This window comes from Esox lucius, chromosome 15 (assembly GCF_011004845.1).
Source record: "Esox lucius isolate fEsoLuc1 chromosome 15, fEsoLuc1.pri, whole genome shotgun sequence".
NCBI lineage: Eukaryota > Metazoa > Chordata > Actinopteri > Esociformes > Esocidae > Esox > Esox lucius.
The window spans coordinates 1,894,364-1,915,366 of record NC_047583.1 but is presented as its reverse complement, the minus strand read 5'-3'; the positions used below and the strand labels follow the sequence as shown (position 1 = coordinate 1,915,366).

The window sequence follows — 21,003 nt, the reverse complement described above, 5'->3', positions numbered from 1 at the left end:
ACAACTCCACCTTTGACTCATCTGTACAGAGCACATTGTTCCAGCACTTTTTATCCAGGTGTTGTCTGGCAAATGTCAGTCTAGATATTATTTTCTAAGAGCAGAGGCTTTTTCGTTCCTGACTTTCCATGTAGGCCAAGTTTGTGCCGTCTCTTGTGGTCAGCTGACTCATGGAATTGAAAATTAATTGAGGCAAGAGAGGCTGGTATATCCCTGAGGATAGCCTGAGTTTTTTAAAGACTGAAGTTACTCTCTGATGATTTTCTGCCAATTTATTTGATGGTAAAGGTAGGGGTGTACTAATTTTTCCACATAAGGAAAATGAATTTCTGTTTATTTTTATTGCTTAAATAGTTTCAACGCTTAGTTGTGTGATGTGTTAAATGGTTTAAACCTTTATCAATGACAGACTCTGACATTTAGCCCTGATATCCATGTGTCCAAATTATATTAAAAAATATAACCATATAGTGGGTGTGCTTACTTTTTCAATTGACTGTATAGGTCTTCTAAATATGTAAAAGGATTATAAAACCCACCCTCACCGCATTACATTTCGTAAGAGATATGAAACAGGGCTTTATGACCCAGTGGAGATGTGCTCTTCTCCAGTATAACAATGCTGCATGTTTGCTGTTGGAGGCACGCCGCAGGAGCGGCTGTATAAAACCAAGAGTGGAGGTCTCTGTGCCGTTCGTCTATAGAAGGGGTGGATTGAAGCAGCCTGCCAGACACCTCCAGGAAGAAAGAATTTCAATTCAAATGGAAAGGTTGCAGTTGCAACATTTGACAGTTAGCCGCAAAGTTCTTTAATTAGTGTCAATATTTTTATTTTCATATTAGCTTTTTATAAAATATTTGCTTTGTGTTAAACAGCTATACCGATAAACCAATTATGGACAGAAGTTGCTATACATTTTACAGATAACATAATGGATATTTACTTCAAAATCAACTATCTTACATTAAACATCAGGGGTTCGGATCTACAATAAATTAAGATGAAGAAGAAACGGACACAAATACTTCTCTCCCACAACATTTTTCCAGATTCACTGAAATGAATTAAGAAATAGAGGGAGCCTGCGATTTATGAACTGACCACACTGTTCCAAAGTGATATACCGGTAGTGGAGAAAAACTGTGGGGATGGAACACTCAAGTCAACTAGAGTTAACTCCCGCATTGTATGGACTAACGATGAATATCATCAACGACACTTATGTGACAGAATCTTCAGAGCTCGTTAAAAATGAAGGGAATCTAGCTTATCAAACCAGTTTGGCAGTGATTCTCTTCGTTTTCACCCTCGCAACTACTTTATCCAATGCATTTGTCATCGCGACGATCTATCATTCGAAGAAACTGCACACTCCAGCAAACTTTCTAATTGCGTCCCTAGCAGTCACCGACCTCTTGGTTTCGATACTGGTTATGCCTGTATGTGTTCTGTACACGGTGAGTCACACATGGACTCTGGGACAGGTTATATGTGACATTTGGCTGTCCTCCGATATAACATGTTGCACTGCTTCAATCCTTCACTTATGCGTAATCGCTTTGGATCGATACTGGGCAATTACAGACGCAGTTGAGTACTCCAAAAAGCGCACGCCAGCGCGAGCGGCAGGGATGATAGCGACTGCCTGGGTCATCGCCATCTCCATCTCCCTGCCTCCGCTTTTCTGGCGGCAGGTGAAGGCAGAGGAGTTAACCCAATGTAATGTAAACACGGACCACATTTTTTACACTATTTACTCCACGTTTGGGGCTTTCTACATCCCCACTTTACTTCTTATTGCGCTTTATGGAAGAATATACGTTGAAGCCCGTAAGAGAATTCTGAAACAGTCACCCAAAAAGGTAGGAAAAAGACTCACTTCAGCACACCTGATCACAAACTCCCCTGGATCTGCGGCTTCATCATCGTCTTTGCTTTGTGGAAGACCAGATATCCACTCCACTGACTCCGGGTCGTTGGCGAGTGAGAACCAAGTGAAAGTAACTGTGTCTGACGCACTTCTGGAGAAAAAAAAGATCTCCGCTGCTAGGGAGAGGAAAGCCACCAAAACATTGGGAATAATATTAGGTGCGTACATTGTATGCTGGCTGCCCTATTTCATATACACTTTGGTGGTTGCCACCTGTGAAACTTGTTTTTACACAGAGTTGTTTGACTTTTTCACCTGGCTTGGTTATCTCAACTCGTTAATCAATCCAATTATATATACCATGTCCAATGATGACTTCAAAAAAGCTTTCCATAAACTTTTGCGCTTCAGATGTTGCAGATCATGAAATTAAATGTACCCTACAGTACGTGTCCTGTTTTGTTTGCATTATTGTTAAATCCTTTGGTTTTATTGGTGGAAATTAATCCCTTTGATGCAATTTATGGCATGAGGAACGTTTACCATGTAGACTGTGTAATATAGTCTACTTAAGGGGATTATTATTATTAGTGAATACAATTGAACAAAGTATGACTGTTTGATCATTCAGATTTGTTGTTTGTTTTTTGCACGGCCATTTGAAGTATAACCGCATCGCATTTTGCGTAATTCCCAAAGCGACACATTTCAGATATGCTGCGACATTAGCAGGCCCCAAAAACTCTCCAAACCAGAGTGGAATAAAACCATTATTTCTGAAAAATTGGTTGGCTTTGACATTAGTAAATAATAATGCTAGTCAAAAGTGTTTCACATTAATTTTCTTCAAGAGTACTTTGGTTGAATGTTTTTGAGTTGCATAGACTTTTGTTTGCCTAAATCAATGGTTTGATTCTCCTTGTAAAACTGTCATGACGAACTGACCAACGTAAGGGATGGTACTGTATTGTAACTGTACTGTTTATTATATGGATAAGTAATAAAAGGTGTTAAGATATGATCCAACTGTTGACTGAGCCTGTTGTAAGTCACCTTGTGACAAATTACCCAACCCGTTTCATGCACACTTGAGCTGCAATTCCTCAGTATTTACCTACTCCACACCTTTTTGCAGGTTTTTATAATATTACACACAACATGAAATCAAGTTTAATCTGCAGTAAGTGACTATGTACAAACAGCCACCATCCCCTGTAATGTCACAGTTGACCTCCAACCTCACCACGCTGCCCCAATGCTCACCTGACCTCAAGAACTTTTAAATGAGCCTGTAAAATCTGAATCCCTGGATACCCTGAAGTCTCAAACTTCTTGGTTTGTCTGGGTGAGGGAAGATTTTATTGGAGTTTGAAAGCAGAGAAACAGGATTCAGACAGCCTGAATGTCAAACACTGACCCAAGCTGGTTTAATTGTGGGTCATATTTACCCAACAGACATGACCGATGATGAATACGGTCAGTTTTACTGAACAAACATACAGTGTTTAACAGTGTATATCTCCATGTGTGGGTGTGTTTGAACTGAATGTTCATACATTTATGTATATTCACATCTTTGTATGTTCTGACTAGTCTCTGATACAAAATCCTTTACTGCTATGAATAACATAATAATTTTTACCTAATCAAGAAACAGACAATAACTAAACCTTTTGTCAACATTTATCAAACCTCTTACTGTTGTTAGAAATCGGCGGTTTCATATAGTGGTCAAATAATGTAGAACCCGTATCAAATCGAGGGAGAAGTTTGCTCAAGTTTATTGGAAGATTACAGCACAGATGTCATTCGGTGAACGTTCCATAATCTTCTCACTGTAATGTTGGTTAACAGCTAGCCTATACATTAAAAGCCTTTCTAACTAAGACCATGTTTCTAGAAGTCAACCCCCATTCCATATGGCCATCGTAAACATTCCTGTCATTAGAGCACAACCTACAGAGAGATAATCTAAACAGAGAGGTTTCTGTTGTTCTCATTATCCAGGCACATTCACTTCCAATGAAACGTACATTCATATTGTAATTGTTAATGCTCAGATTCCACACTGTTGACAGTTGACACATTGTCCTCTACAAAATGTCCAGGTATTGCAAAACATGTGAATGTAAGAATACCATTTTCACGTTATTAAATGCTGTTAAATAAAAGCTTTGGCAACTAAATGATGTTGAATGAGAGTAAAATTAAGGTAATTTACAATCACAATATGGTGTTATTACAATATAAAGGACGTCAGACTATTATACCAATTTTAGTTTTTTACGCTATTGCTCAGGGACAACTTGAACTACACCAGCCAGGTTTTGGGAATAGATGTACAGATTCACCTGTCTCCTAATTATGCATAGCATTAACATATATGTACACCAGGTGATAGGATCTCAATGTTGTCTGGATGTCAAACTTGACCATAAAATTACTTAACACTTTTGCAAGTAACCGATAGTTACATCAACACACATATAAGGGCAGGCCTATCGGTTCCTCTCAAACGCTCAGATAGTCTGACAAGACCCAGATCCATTTAAATCTATTTAAATCGACTATTTGTACAGGTAATGTCATCTTAAAGGGGCAATCTAAAGTAGTTACACACATTGCTGGACATACAGATGATTTAAATGTATCCATAAATTCTTCAAAGAACGTGCATATTAAAATCACTGCTCATCTGCAGCTGGATCACTGAACAGAAACAGGCGGGATGTATGTGCTATGTTATCGATTTCACTGCTGATTCCTTCTTTAAAGGCCACTAATGGCCTCCAACCCAGCAGCCATAACGAAACCTCACGTTCCCAGCCAGAGGCAATGAAAGGAATATGTCTAATTCATGTCAAAGTATAGCTGACACATAGTGATCACATTGATTCTAGTTGGAATAATTCCTGCTCTGGGTTTCCCTAAGAGACACAAATGTGTAACCTTTCACGCAGGGACAGAACTTACATGGGCCATGTGTTGACGAAAGAGACCATCAGTATTCACTGATGACTCTAACATTGATTTCAACCATTTACACAAAAATCTATTTAGTACTAGTGGAACTTCATTTGGAAATTGATTGACCTGTTCGGAAAGGCTATTCCTCGGTATTTACCTACTCCACACCTTACCTACTCTACACCGTACCTACTCCACACCTTACCTACTCCACACCTTTTATAATATTACACACAACATGAAATCAAGTTTAATCTGCAGTAAGTGACTATGTACAAACAGCCACCATCCCCTGTAATGTCACAGTTGACCTCCACCCTCACTACGCTCCACCAATACTCATCTGACCTCCACCCTCACCACGCTCCACCAATACTCATCTGACCTCCACCCTCACTACGCTCCACCAATACTCATCTGACCTCCACCCTCACTAAGCTCCACCAATACTCATCTGACCTCCACCCTCACTACGCTCCACCAATACTCATCTGACCTCCACCCTCACTACGCTCCACCAATACTCATCTGACCTCCACCCTCACTATGCTCCACCAATACTCATCTGACCTCCACCCTCACTACGCTCCACCAATACTCATCTGACCTCCACCCTCACTACGCTCCACCAATACTCATCTGACCTCCACCCTCACTAAGCTCCACCAATACTCATCTGACCTCCACCCTCACTACGCTCCACCAATACTCATCTGACCTCCACCCTCACTACGCTCCACCAATACTCATCTGACCTCCACCCTCACTAAGCTCCACCAATACTCATCTGACCTCCACCCTCACTACGCTCCACCAATACTCATCTGACCTCCACCCTCACTACGCTCCACCAATACTCATCTGACCTCCACCCTCACTACGCTCCACCAATACTCATCTGACCTCCACCCTCACTAAGCTCCACCAATACTCATCTGACCTCCACCCTCACTACGCTCCACCAATACTCATCTGACCTCCACCCTCACCACGCTCCACCAATACTCATCTGACCTCCACCCTCACTACGCTCCACCAATACTCATCTGACCTCCACCCTCACTACGCTCCACCAATACTCATCTGACCTCCACCCTCACTACGCTCCACCAATACTCATCTGACCTCCACCCTCACCACGCTCCACCAATCTGGATCTGGAGCAGTGCTTTCAGAGGATGTGCTCCACTGATGTCTACTCTCTCAAACAAAAATAACCAAACAACATAGAACAGTCAAAAATGACAAACAGCACAGAACAGTCAAACAGGCCAAACAGCACAGAACAGTCAAACAGGCCAAACAACATAGAACAGTCAAACAGGCCAAACAGCACAGAACAGTCAAACAGGCCAAACAGCACAGAACAGTCAAACAGGCCAAACAGCACAGAACAGTCAAACAGGCCAAACAGCACAGAACAGTCAAACACGCCAAACAGCACAGAACAGTCAAACACGCCAAACAGCACAGAACAGTCAAACACGCCATACAACACAGAACAGTCAAACACGCCAAACAACACAGAACAGTCAAACAGGCCAAACAGCACAGAACAGTCAAACAGGCCAAACAACACAGAACAGTCAAACACGCCAAACAACATAGAACAGTCAAACAGGCCAAACAGCACAGAACAGTCAAACACGCCAAACAGCACAGAACAGTCAAACACGCCAAACACAGAACAGTCAAACAGGCCAAACAGCACAGAACAGTCAAACACGTCAAACACAGAACAGTCAAACAGGCCAAACAGCACAGAACAGTCAAACACGCCAAACAGCACAGAACAGTCAAACACGCCAAACACAGAACAGTCAAACAGGCCAAACAACACAGAACAGTCAAACAGGCCAAACAGCACAGAACAGTCAAACACACCAAACAGCACAGAACAGTCAAACACACCACAGCACAAAGCAATGGATTCCCACCAGGCTCATGATGCCAGGTTGATAAATGTGTCCTTAAATCACGTGTTGACTATGTATTTATGCAGGATTTACTCTGTCAATGCAAAGTTCAACATCAATCCCTTACGCAGGTTAAATAGTATTGAGTAAAGGTTGACCGCCAATGAGGTGACATGAATAAGATGTAGTGGCCAAGACACAAGGACAAACAGAGGTGCCACTGGAGTAAAACTGAATATGGACGATTCCTTCCTTGGGGTCGCATGGATGGAAACTTTGCCTCCATGTTAGCCCACAATCCTACAGGAAGGAATTTTCCTGATTTAGTTTTGTTCCAATGATCGCTCTGACTTGAAAGTGGAATACAAAGGTGATTAGTTGAGTTTAGGTAATGAAAGATCCTACCGACAATGGCCAGGGTTTCAGCGTGGGACGGTGCCATAAGGACTACCAGACAGGATTTCTAGGTCAACTCACACTGTAGCGACTCCTAGTGGTGGGTTGTTTCGTGACAAGGGACATATGCAAAGATTGTTGACCTAATCTTAGACAACACCCAGTTGTCCTCTGCACTCAATGTGGTGGTGTTGGGCCCAGGGGCAAGATGTCTTTATGAGGTTGTCATATTAATCCAGAGGGTGGTCATCCATTAATCCAGGGTATTGTCAGCTTGCATGTGGATTGCTGTAACTCGTTGACATGTCCCCAGAATGTCCCACTACACCACTACCTTTTATTCAGAATGTGATGGCCAGCCTGATGTCCACCCAAGTTCAGTTCTTTGATAATCTTTTGAAAAGGGCTTCAGAAGTTTTCTGAAAACGGCCAGGGACTCTGCAGAAGCTGGTTACAGGATAGAGAAGACATTTGACTGGCCTGAGCGGGATCTACCAGTTGGGAGTGAATTGACCAAAGACCAGACATGGCCAAACTAAGAGCTCAGGCACAGTGGGGAAGTTTCCAGGGACGTCGCCAGACATGCAAAATAAAAAGTGTGGTAGGCAAAGCATGCACCATGATCACAAGGCATATGTTTGTTGATGATCATCATGCAAACTAGTGTATGTGCCCTATTCAGCAGACTCACTTGATCAAAACATTTAAAGATCTATTTTTGGAACAGACCCACCAAGGTTCAGCTGTAAAGCCTTGGAAGAAGCTGTAATGGAGTAGTCTTTTGAAACATGGAAGGTGTACATATACAGTGTCCTAACCTGTGTAAATATAACTACGCTCTGTAGCTCAATATAGATGATTCAGTCCTGCAAACAAACACAAGTGAAAGGCATTGAGGTTATAGTACAAGTGGTCAGTGAGTATGGGTGTGAATTGAAGCTATAAAATATTCTTATCTTGAGTGCAGTATTATTAACAAACGCCCTTGTCCTCTGAGGCTGAGGCATTCATCATGACACACTGGCCAAGCACAGCTCTCGATTGCTCTCAGCAAATTAACCTTCACATCAAATAACTATTGGCCTTGAATAAAGGTAGCAGATGATTGCAGCCCATGGTGGTCTACACTCCAGCCTTGTGTACTGCTGCAGCATGGTGGTCTACACTCTAGCCTTGTGTACTGCTGCAGCATGGTGGTCTACACTCCAGCCTTGTGTACTGCTGCAGCATGGTGGTCTACACTCTAGCCTTGTGTACTGCTGCAGCATGGTGGTCTACACTCCAGCCTTGTGTACTGCTGCAGCATGGTGGTCTACACTCTAGCCTTGTGTACTGCTGCAGCATGGTGGTCTACACTCCAGCCTTGTGTACTGCTGCAGCATGGTGGTCTACACTCCAGCCTTGTGTACTGCTGCAGCATGGTGGTCTACACTCTAGCCTTGTGTACTGCTGCAGCATGGTGGTCTACACTCCAGCCTTGTGTACTGCTGCAGCATGGTGGTCTACACTCCAGCCTTGTGTACTGCTGCAGCATGGTGGTCTACACTCTAGCCTTGTGTACTGCTGCAGCATGGTGATCTACACTCTAGCCTTGTGTACTGGTGCAGCATGGTGGTCTACACTCTAGCCTTGTGTACTGCTGCAGCATGGTGGTCTACACTCTAGCCTTGTGTACTGCTGCAGCATGGTGGTCTACACTCCAGCCTTGTGTACTGCTGCAGCATGGTGGTCTACACTCCAGCCTTGTGTACTGCTGCAGCATGGTGTTTTTTATATTTATATCCATGACATTCAAGCAGGCACTATAAGGATAATTTTATGGATACCTGTAATTTCGAGGTGGAAAAATATTTTATTTTACCTTTATTTATACCAAGAAATCAACAGAGACCAAGATCTATTTCACGAATAAGCCCTGTATTACAACAATATTAACACATACAAAATGCAAATAAAATATACATTAAGAAAAACAATCACAATTTACAATAGAAAGATACAAGAAATATAGATAGAATACAATAGAACTTCATAAAAAATATGTCTCAAGGTCAATTAAAGACAACTTAAAATCACTCTGTGTGGCGTTCCAAAATATTCAAAAGCAGTTTTACCCAGTTCTCCCACACTATTCTGTCATGAGAGTGTGTTCAAATCATATTACATGAATGATATTGTAACAAACAGAATTCAAAATAACATCTTCTAAAGAGTGATTTCTAGGAAGTCAAAATATGTATTACACTGTGTTGAGGGCTGTAAAGAAAAATAATCCACATTAGTAATCCATAACCGTCTTCAAGGGAATAGCAGGTATCTAATACATGACCTAAACAGCCAGGCTTGGTGTTGGGGTCACTCCAATCATGGACTTGCTTTTTTTCAATTTTCTTACCCAGACGAAATATGATACTAGACAGAAAGCCTGATGTTATGGCAAATTGGGTTTCTTTCTCAACCACACAGGGACACATGGAGTCCAAAGGAGATTTCAGGTGTCCATGCTCATCAGCAAGTCTTTCCTCCGTGCCTGGTGGCAGAGCCGCACCAGTTAACCCTGATTGGAGGCAACTTGATGGGCTTGGAAAGATAATGAACAATGTATTATTTTAAAATGTCTCACAGCACTTCACGTGTTGTTTATCTTATGCCTCACCTTTGTTTGAACGTGTCACAGACATTTAAGATTGACGTTCTATGTTGTTTTAAAGGACGGCAAATAACTTCTGGTTAAGTCAAATGCAAGCAGCTGGAAAATGAACCTAATATCATGAGCTCAGGCATGGGGACATACACTCACCTAAAGGATTATTAGGAACACCATACTAACACTGTGTTTGACCCCCTTTTGACTTCAGAACTGCCTTAATTCTATGTGGTATTGATTCAACAAGGTGCTGAAAGCATTCTTTGGAAATGTTGGCCCATATTGATAGGATAGCATCTTGCAGTTGATGGAGATTTGTGGGATGCACATCCAGGGCACGAAGCTCCTGTTCCACCACATCCCAAAGATGCTCTATTGGGTTGAGATCTGGTGACTGTGGGGGTCATTTCAGTACAGAGAACTCATTGTCATGTTCAAGAAACCAATTTGAAATGATTCGAGCTTTGTGACATGGTGCATAATCCTGCTGGAAGTAGCCATCAGAGGATGGGTACATGGTCAGAAACAATGCTCAGGTAGGCCGTGGCATTTAAACAGTCCCAATTGGCACTAAAGGGCCTAAAGTGTGCCAAGAAAACATCTCCCACAACATTACACCACCACCACCAGCCTGCACAATGGTAACAAGGAATGATGGATCCATGTTCTCATTCTGTTTACGCCAAATTCTGACTCTACCATCTGAATGTCTCAACAGAAATCGAGACTCATCAGACCAGGCAACATTCTTCCAGTCTTCAACTGTCCAATTTTGGTGAGCTTGTGCAAATGGTAGCCTCTTTTTCCTATTTGTAGTGGAGATGAGTGGTACTTCTGCTGTTGTAGCCCATCCGCCTCAAGGTTGTGCGTGTTGTGGCTTCACAAATGCTTTGCTGCATACCTCGGTTGTAACTAGTGGTTATTTCAGTCAAAGTTGCTCTTCTATCAGCTAGAATCAGTCGGCCCATTCTCCTCTGACCTCTAGCATCAACAAGGCATTTTCGCCCACAGGACTGCCGCATACTGGATGTTCCCTTTTCACACCATTCTTTGTAAACCCTAGAAATGGTTGTGCGTGAAAATCCCAGTAACTGAGCAGATTGTGAAATACTCACACCGGCCCGTCTGGCACCAACAACCATGCCACCCTCAAAAATTGCTTAAATCACCTTTCTTTCCCATTCTGACATTCAGTTTGGAGTTTAGGAGATTGTCTTGACCAGGACCACACCCCTAAATGAATTGAAGCAACTGCCATGTGATTGGTTGATTAGATAATTGCATTAATGAGAAATTGAACAGGTGTTCCTAATAATCCTTCAGGTGAGTGTATGTGAATAGGGTGTGTACCTTTACACAAAGCCAATGTGAAGCAAATGGAAAACACACCATTCAAACCCTACCTGAAGGAAATAGGAAACACACCATTCAAAGCCTATATGAAGGAAATGGAAAGCACACCTTTCAAACCCTACCTGAAGGAAATAGGAAACACACCTTTCAAAGCTTACTTGAAGGAAATGGAAAGCACACCTTTCAATGCCAACCTGAAGGAAATGGAAAACACACTTTTATTTTCCTATGTGAAGAAAATGAGAAACACACTCTTCAAATCCTACGTGAAGGAAATGGGAAACAAAACTTTTGCTACCTTTAGGTAACAGCTTTACAAGCCTGGAGAGCAGCATCATCTTATAATCCTTTGATTTTATCATCATGTTCTGTTGTTATCAAATATTGCTTAAAGGGACAGTTTAGGATCTTGGCAATGAGGTCCAAAGCCTAGTTCCCCAAAGATAGATTCATGGATATCATTTTATGAAGTAGTTTAGAATTAGTTTTTACCTTACATATTTGCACAGTTGCAAACTAGCTACAGCACAGTGTCAGGATCACAATAGGAACAGCTGTTCCATAGACTTTCTGACTTTGAACTTAACTAGTCCCAATATTCTTGTGAAACTATGTCTAATTTAAAACAAAATGGCATCGACAAATTAATCCTGAAGAAGATTAAGAAGATTAAGGACTTACTTGCCATCCATATAAATAATCTTGTAGAGTTTGAATCACCTTGCTGTGATTGTTTACGATTCTGCAGCATTGTAAAAAGCAGCTTCACGGCTTGACAACTGATAACCTATAAGGATTTCTTGAGATCACAAACCTTCCCAAGCCCTTGATGTTCACACTGAGAAAAGTGACTTTTCTTCTCAAAACCCAATCAGCTTATTCTAGAATGTCTTCTTCATCTGCAATCTAGGGACAGACAATTGCTATTTTTTATGGGTAACTGGCATGATTGTAAAGCTTACACTGTCGAGCAAGAATGTCTGGCTCTAATCCAGGGATATGAACCAGTCATTGGAGCTGAAGCCTCGTGATGAAGTTTGAATTGCAACTGGGTCATTCCATGAATCAGGTATGATTTCAAACCCCTCTGACCTTGTACTTTATTTGCATACAATGAATTGTTATAACAATCTATAATATAATATATTATTTTCATCTGACAAAAAAACTGTAATGTCCTCGTAGGCCTTCACTAAACTGGTTCTTAAAATATGACTAATAAAACTTAAGACAGTATGCAGTAGTCCACACCTGGAAAGGCTTTTTAGAATAATTGGGGCAAAGTCTGGAGCAATTTTCAGGAGACAAATGGAATACAAGAAACCTCACAAGGAATGGGTATGTGTTCATTTACTTTTGAATACAGAAAAAATTTAAGGCCTTTATTAAATACATTATAAAAACAGTTTTGTTGTGTTTTCACTACGCTTACTCAACCCAGATCCATGAAGAACCGACCACTTTTCTACCTTGTGACGCACACACTAGCACACACCACTCTGCATATGAGTGTCTGCTAAATGACTACAGTGTAAGCAGGACACGCATATGACAGATGCATCCACCTCTAAGTGAGACCCACTCCCATGTCCTGCTGAATGTCTGCATACATCCCAAGACACAACCAGCTCTACATACTGCAGGCTGAACAGTGCCTGGATACACTTCTTATTCTAGAATGATGTCAATGAAAAGCCATTATATTTCTTCACCTGCATTTTTGCAAGTACACTATCGAGGGGGGTGATAGTGCCTTGCAAAGTAGAGGACCAGAGTACACACCCAGTGTAGTGAGAGGCGAACTGCCAGGGACGAAGCTATACTGTAGGCAACAGTGCGTTTGATGTCGATTTCACTGGTGCCGTGACCCGAAGAGTAAGTTGAGCTCAGCTTGATGGCTGGGGGTTGCTCACTGTGTAGCAAGTTTAGACGGGAAGAGTGTAAAGGAGTTAAGAACATACTATAATCTCACCCTGCAGGTAACTCTACAATTGGTACCTTTTGTATGGCTCAAACAGTTGGAATGTCCAGTGTGGAGTTTGTCAAACTGTCAGGGAGAAAGCAAAACTGATAGATTGCTTGTGAAACTGCCCTGCTAGATTATGGTGATGTGTACAAACCATGCCTCAGCTTTTGTACTAAAATCTTTAAAAAAGCTATTTATCTTCCGGCCTTACATTTTATCACGGGAGGTAATTGTCGCACACATCACTGTCTATTATATAATTCAGTGGGCCAGGTGTCACTGACCTCTAGAAGGGCCAGACATTGGTTGATGCTTTTTTCTTTTTTTCTTTTTTTACAGACGGGCTCTCGAGACTGGATAGTGCTGGAGATACCACAGGCCTTTTCAGAACTGGGTAAAACTGCTTTAGAATATTTTGCCCCACACTTGTGGAACGTCTTTAATAGTGATCTTAAGTTAGACGTTTTAATGCCTATAAAGGCGACTAAATGTCTTATAAATGTTGTTTTAATATAGGGCTCACCTGTGAAAGTGACTGAGGCCTCAGGTGACTTTGTATAAAAAAAGTAACATGTTTTTGGGGAAATGGTTCCAGTTCTAATGGTTTTGATAAGTCTCCTCACAATATTTCTAACTCTGGCAGTTGTCATGAAAGCAGATGATGAGTGATTTAAAAAAATAAACATAATATTCAAGCAAGCTTGTAATTATATTGTAATTTTTAAATAACAACTTGCTGCTGCCCAACTTGGCCAGAACGCTCTTGGAAAGGAGATTTTTAATCTCAGTGAGCCTTTGCTGGTTAAATAAAGGCTTAATAATGACATGTTTAATAATTTCGAAAAGGTTTTGAATAATGACAGCACATTGGATTTTCAGTGGGATTAGAACCAAGGTCAATCAATGTCATTAGGGTAGCAAATGTTTGACATTTTATAAAAACGATAAACAACATTTGAAGTTATTTAACTAATAAAGAAGTATAGATGTTACTCATTATATTTAGTATAACGGATAACTGTTTAGTTGAATGGCAACGGATAACTGTTTAGTTGAATCAGGTGTGTTAATGCTGGGCTAGAACAAAACAGTTCACCTATATATATATATATACAGCTCTGAAAAAAATTAAGAGACCACTGCACCTTTTTCTTTCCTTTCCAAAAAAGTTGAAAAGGAAAGTTTTGAGAGGGGAACAGAAGCGTTCAATTTACACGGCCTCTTAATTTTAACCCTTCTGTTCCTCACTCAAAACCTTCCTTTTTGGCTTTTTTGAAAGGAAAGAAAAAGTGCAGTGGACTCTTAATTTTTTTCCAGAGCTGTATCTAAGTACTTTTTGTTTAATTACTTTTTTGGGGAGACAGGATGCTCCAGTCACCTTCTGTATTCTAATTTTCCAATGACAGGAAATTTAGAAGTACAGAGCGGGAGCTGGTTATGGAAGGACACATAGAGGTAGAGCTATTGGCCCAACAGGGTTTCGAACCCGTGTCGCCAGTGGGAATCCAATAAACCATACTGGGAAATGAATAAATGATTGTTACTTTGGAAATAGTGTATTGCAATAGTATGAGCAGATGATGCCATTGCATTTCCTATTTAAAGAGCAAGCTTCACAAGCCCATTATGTCACTGAGTGGATTATGATGATGAACATGTGTATTGGGTCGCAACATTTGAAACTCCCCATGTGTTCCACCAAACTGGAAATCTTTGTCCATGATGGCATTTTGGATCACTTAGGAGTCTTAGGAATTTAATAAGAGCTTTTTCCATTTTGCTAATTATTCACATATTTTCTGTTGTTAACTGTTTTAAAACAGTTTGGTTGTATATATATGTATATAAATAAATTAAATAGCATATCTATATAATACAATGTCACCTATTGGTTTTTTTCGTGGTGTGTTGTACATTTCCCTGAGTCTAGTATTTGTAGTTGATTCCATTCAATTAAGCCAAAATACTATGGGGATGTAAAATGGTCAAAGTTCATGTGAACTACGTGGACTAGCATCTGATCGGAGATGTTGGATACACAGTGTTGATTTATGAGTCCACGGACATCTATAACTGCCAGAAATTGAACTTGACCGTTTTTAATCAGTGTTCAGACATGCTCTGATCCCTTGAAACTCTTCAATAAGGGATATGTGAAGTCCTGCGGTATGAATTTGAACAAAAACAATGTTGTGTAGTCTTAAATCAATCACAGTTCATCATAAATTGTTTCCTGGACTGACCTGACAGGAAACTAAGTTTCTGCAATTATCAAGTAATGTCAGTTCAGGTATATACACTCACCTAAAGGATTATTAGGAACACCTGTTCAATTTCTCATTAATGCGATTATCTAATCAACCAATCACATGGCAGTTGCTTCAATGCATTTAGGGGTGTGGTCCTGGTCAAGACAACCTCCTGAACTCCAAACTGAATGTCAGAATGGGAAAGAAAGGTGATTTAAGCAATTGTAAGGCATGGTTGTTGGTGCCAGACGGGCGGGTCTGAGTATTTCACAATCTGCTCAGTTACTGGGATTTTCACGCACAACCATTTCTAGGGTTACAAAGAATGGTGTGAAAAGGGAAAAACATCCAGTATGCGGCAGTCCTGTGGGCGAAAATACCTTGTTGATGCAAGAGGGCAGAGGAAAATGGGCCGATTGATTCTAGCTGATTGAAGAGCAACTTTGACTGAAAAAAAGACTAGTTACAACCGAGGTATGCAGCAAAGCATTTGTGAAGCCACAACACGCACAACCTTGAGGCGGATGGGCTACAACAGCAGAAGACCCCACCGGGTACCACTCATCTCCACTACAAATAGGAAAAAGAGGCTACCATTTGCACGAGCTCACCAAAATTGGACATTAGAAGAATGTTGCCTGGTCTGATGAGTCTCGATTTCTGTTGAGACATTCAGATGGTAGAGTCAGAATTTGGCGTAAACAGAATGAGAACATGGATCCATCATTCCTTGTTACCACTGTGCAGGCTGGTGGTGGTGGTGTAATGGTGTGAGGGATGTTTTCTTGGCACACTTTAGGCCCCTTAGTGCCAATTGGGCATCGTTTAAATGCCACGGCCTACCTGAGCATTGTTTCTGACCATGTCCATCCCTTTATGACCACCATGTACCCATCCTCTGATGGCTACTTCCAGCAGGATAATGCACCATGTCACAAAGCTCAAATCATTTCAAATTGGTTTCTTGAACATGTCAATGAGTTCACTGTACTGAAATGGCCCCCACAGTCACCAGATCTCAACCCAATAGAGCATCTTTGGGATGTGGTGGAACGGGAGCTTCGTGCCCTGGATGTGCATCCCACAAATCTCCATCAACTGCAATATGCTATCCAATCAATATGGGCCAACATTTCTAAAGAATGCTTTCAGCACCTTGTTGAATCAATGTCACGTAGAATAATGGCAGTTCTGAAGGCAAAAGGGGGTCAAACACAGTATTAGTATGGTGTTCCTAATAATCCTTTAGGTGAGTGTATGCCACAGTATTGCAGTCACTAGGCATATTTTGACCAAGATGAGAAGTTGGATCCCCTGACCAGTGCTCAGCCCAGGTGGCAAGACTGACTATGTACTGTGCCATCAAGCTTTCCCTAATCCATCTGATAGACTTCTAATATGCCTGTCCCAACATTGATAAAGCTCTGTTAATATTAACCACGGTTGTAACAGACTAATCCCTCCCCACAGATCCACACACTTCTTTTGCAGGAAAAGACAGCCACTGCATATGTACACCGCAGACAAGGCAGTTGGGGAGCTAGCTAACAGGTCCCTGAGAGCTTGTCAAGCAACATCTCTCCCACCTCCAAATTAAACCCAATGAATACACGTAACTACCACAGCAACCTGACTGAGACAAAGTCTTTACTGTAATGCAAGTCATGAACACGCCTGTGAGGGCATTGCTAATGGTGTTATCTGCATTGAAACCACTATCAAGTCGAAGGACATACTGCACACATCTCCACTAGACTAGTTTGAAGACAACAGACATACTGCACACATCTCCACTAGACTAGTTTGAAGACAACAGACATACTGCACACATCTCCACTAGACTAGATTGAAGTCAACAGACATACTGCACACATCCCCACTAGATTAGTTTGAAGTCAACAGACATACGGCACACATCCCCACTAGACTAGTTTGAAGACAACAGACATACTGCACACATCCCCACTAGACTAGGTGGAAGTCAACAGACATACTGCACACATCCCCACTAGACTAGTTGGAAGTCAACAGACATACTGCACACATCCCCACTAGACTAGTTTGAAGTCAACAGACATACTGCACACATCCCCACTAGACTAGTTTGAAGTCAACAGACATATTGCACACATCTCCACTAGACTAGTCAGCGGTGCTCCCCAGTGGGATGAAGGAGCAGTGCTGTCCTCCGGGAGAGAACCAAAGCCATGGCCTCGATGAGCTTTCAGACGCCTGCCGTCTGCCTTCCAGGTCCTGCGGGTGTAAAATGAGTCCTGCCTTTGAGGAACATGATAAATGGGCTCCATTTTGCTGGCTTGCCAGTGCTACACTCTCCCAACTCAGGAACATTGTACCTCTCTTCCTTACATCTATCTTACCTCTATCTCTGTTTACCAGCCAGATGGAACAGCCAGGGACATGAGGCAGGCCACCTTCAGTGTGGAGATGTCCTAATCACCTCTTGGATATCACTATCAACAGACCAAGATGTTTGAATATAAAAAGGCACTTATTTTCTGGGCTACCGGCATGAGGAATCCCATTCCTGTCTCCCAGCACGGAGGCAGAGATTTACCTCAGCTCATGAGGAATCCCATTCCTGTCTCCCAGCACGGAGGCAGAGATTTACCTCAGCTCATGAGGAATCCCATTCCTGTCTCCCAGCACAAAGGCAGAGATTTACCTCAGCTCATGAGGAATCCTATTCCTGTCTCCCAGCAGGAGGCAGAGATTTACCTCAGCTCGGCTCTCCTCCAGGGACAAAGACCTGTGCAGATGGTAGAGGAATTATATTCAATTATATTTCATTATTAAAAAACATGTTTGAAAATAAGTGTGTATTTGTAGATTGAAACATTGCCCATGTCATAATGTGAAAACCTTAACTGGTTCTGTGATTGCTTCTTTACATATCTGGTAAAACACTAATGCCAAATGTGTTGTATTTCACATCACTGGCAATCCATTGCTGATTATTACTGACGATCACAAATAAATATTTAAAATATCTGGACTTCTCAGTCAGGAGATCTTGTCTTACACTTCTAAATGGAATGTATTCCACAGCCAGAGTTAATCAGAATTTAATATCCCCATCACTTGTAGGGGCAGATAGGCTGGCAGGCAGCACCATTTCTCTCTACGTATATACGGGCTGCCTGTCACATTACTACGAGAGATCTCCAAGTGCTAATCACGTCTCTCCCAATAAATCCAATAATCTTGATCTTCCAGAGTCTGACTTTTTATCTGAACATAACCCAAAATCTAATGATGCTTAAGCCTGTTCTGTTATTTGTGTCTTATTCATGTTTTTAATTGCTTCAAAACATTGTTGAAAAATAAAAGGGTATTAACATTGTTGTATATAAAAATTAAGTTATCCGTAGCTTTTCGTGCATGAACTAAAGTGTTGCAGAAACCCCTGGCACGCCAATGCACGTTTGCAATCATGAACACCCACATAGAAATAAGATTTACCCACACGAATGTAACCTGCGATTATTATGGCCACCAGTGATGGATATTCAAAACGCAAATAAATAAATAAACTCTGATTATAAACCTGAACTCTTAGCTTAAATTAAATGACGTCAGCAGCCAATGATAACAAAGATAACAATTTTCAGAGATGCAAAGCAAGCAGAATCACATGGCCTACCTGTATGGACGGAGTTGATGTGGCTGCGTCAAATGCAAATAATCATCCTTTGGTAGAGTGCTTCACAACACACCTTTTCTCCTCCAAATCCACAAAAGCATGGCTTCACCAGAAGAATATTAACATTTTGGAATGGCCCAGCCAGAGCCCAGACCTGAATCCAATTTAACATCTGTGGGGTGATCTGAAAAGGGCTGTGCGCAGGCGATGTCCTCGCAATCTGAAAGATTTGGAGCGCTTTTGCAAAGAAGAGTTGGCAAATAGTGCCACATCAAGATGTGCCATGCTAATAGACTCCTACCCAAAAAGACTGAGTGCTGTAATAAAATCAAAAGGTGCTTCAACAAAGTATTAGTTTAAGGGTGTGCACACTTATGCAACCAGGTTATTGTGAGTTTTACATTTTAAATGTTTCCCCCTCAAAGATATTTTTTTTTTTCAATTGAATTGTTCACGTTATAGGTGGAAAAAGTTCTGACATGATTTATCTTTGTCTCATTCTTTTACATCACAATAACCTGGCATTTTAACAGGGGTGTGTAGACTTTTTATATCCACTGTAGATAATGTCTGCTAATAAAGCTGGTTTACAGATATATAATGTCTGCTAATATAGCTGGTTTACAGATGGATAATGTCTACTTGATCAAGGCTGATCTACTCCAAAAAAGAAAATTCCAGACTTAGATGAATGCAGATTAAGAGGACGTGCATCCAGTTGATGTCTTGAAGGTTGACTGAGAGGACGTGCATCCAGTTGATGTCTTGAAGGTTGACTGAGAGGACGTGCATCCAGTTGATGTCTTGAAGGCGGACTGAGAGGACGTGCATCCAGTTGATGTCTTGAAGGTGGACTGAGAGGACGTGCATCCAGTTGATGTCTTGAAGGTTGACTGAGAGGACGTGCATCCAGTTGATGTCTTGAAGGTTGACTGAGAGGACGTGCATCCAGTTGATGTCTTGAAGGTTGACTGAGAGGACGTGCATCCAGTTGATGTCTTGAAGGTGGACTGAGAGGACGTGCATCCAGTTGATGTCTTGAAGGTTGACTGAGAGGACGTGCATCCAGTTGATGTCTTGAAGGTTGACTGAGAGGACGTGCATCCAGTTGATGTCTTGAAGGTTGACTGAGAGGACGTGCATCCAGTTGATGTCTTGAAGGTTGACTGAGAGGACGTGCATCCAGTTGATGTCTTGAAGGCGGACTGAGAGGACGTGCATCCAGTTGATGTCTTGAAGGTTGACTGAGAGGACGTGCATCCAGTTGATGTCTTGAAGGTTGACTGAGAGGACGTGCATCCAGTTGATGTCTTGAAGGCGGACTGAGAGGACGTGCATCCAGTTGATGTCTTGAAGGTGGACTGAGAGGACGTGCATCCAGTTGATGTCTTGAAGGTTGACTGAGAGGACGTGCATCCAGTTGATGTCTTGAAGGCGGACTGAGAGGACGTGCATCCAGTTGATGTCTTGAAGGTTGACTGAGAGGACGTGCATCCAGTTGATGTCTTGAAGGTTGACTGAGAGGACGTGCATCCAGTTGATGTCTTGAAGGTTGACTGAGAGGACGTGCATCCAGTTGATGTCTTGAAGGTGGACTGAGAGGACGTGCATCCAGTTGATGTCTTGAAGGTTGACTGAGAGGACGTGCATCCAGTTGATGTCTTGAAGGCGGACTGAGAGGACGTGCATCCAGTTGATGTCTTGAAGGTTGACTGAGAGGACGTGCATCCAGTTGATGTCTTGAAGGTTGACTGAGAGGACGTGCATCCAGTTGATGTCTTGAAGGCGGACTGAGAGGACGTGCATCCAGTTGATGTCTTGAAGGTTGACTGAGAGGACGTGCATCCAGTTGATGTCTTGAAGGCGGACTGAGAGGACATGCATCCAGTTGATGTCTTGAAGGTTGACTGAGAGGACATGCATCCAGTTGATGTCTTGAAGGCGGACTGAGAAGATGTGCATTCAGTTCATGTCTTG

The 21,003-nt window shown here is 41.8% G+C and overlaps 1 protein-coding gene across 1 annotated transcript; it reads left to right on the top strand.

The window, feature by feature from the left end:
• The first annotated feature begins 751 nt into the window (after positions 1 to 751).
• Positions 752 to 13,566, top strand: htr1b (5-hydroxytryptamine (serotonin) receptor 1B). Its single transcript, XM_010879606.3, has 2 exons — positions 752 to 2,089; positions 13,456 to 13,566. Exons 1-2 carry the CDS (start codon positions 1,150 to 1,152, stop codon positions 13,512 to 13,514), a joined length of 999 nt encoding a protein of 332 aa, XP_010877908.2. The 5' UTR covers positions 752 to 1,149; the 3' UTR covers positions 13,515 to 13,566.
• Positions 13,567 to 21,003: the final 7,437 nt, after the last annotated feature.

What these genes read in the sequence shown, in the direction of transcription:
- htr1b (XM_010879606.3), top strand. Translation starts at nt 1,150, where the DNA reads ATGGAACACTCAAGTCAACTAGAGTTAACTCCCGCATTGTATGGACTA. An exon ending in AACATTGGGAATAATATTAG is followed by an intron (nt 2,090 to 13,455) that starts GTGCGTACATTG and finishes CTTTTTTTACAG; the next exon opens with ACGGGCTCTCGAGACTGGAT.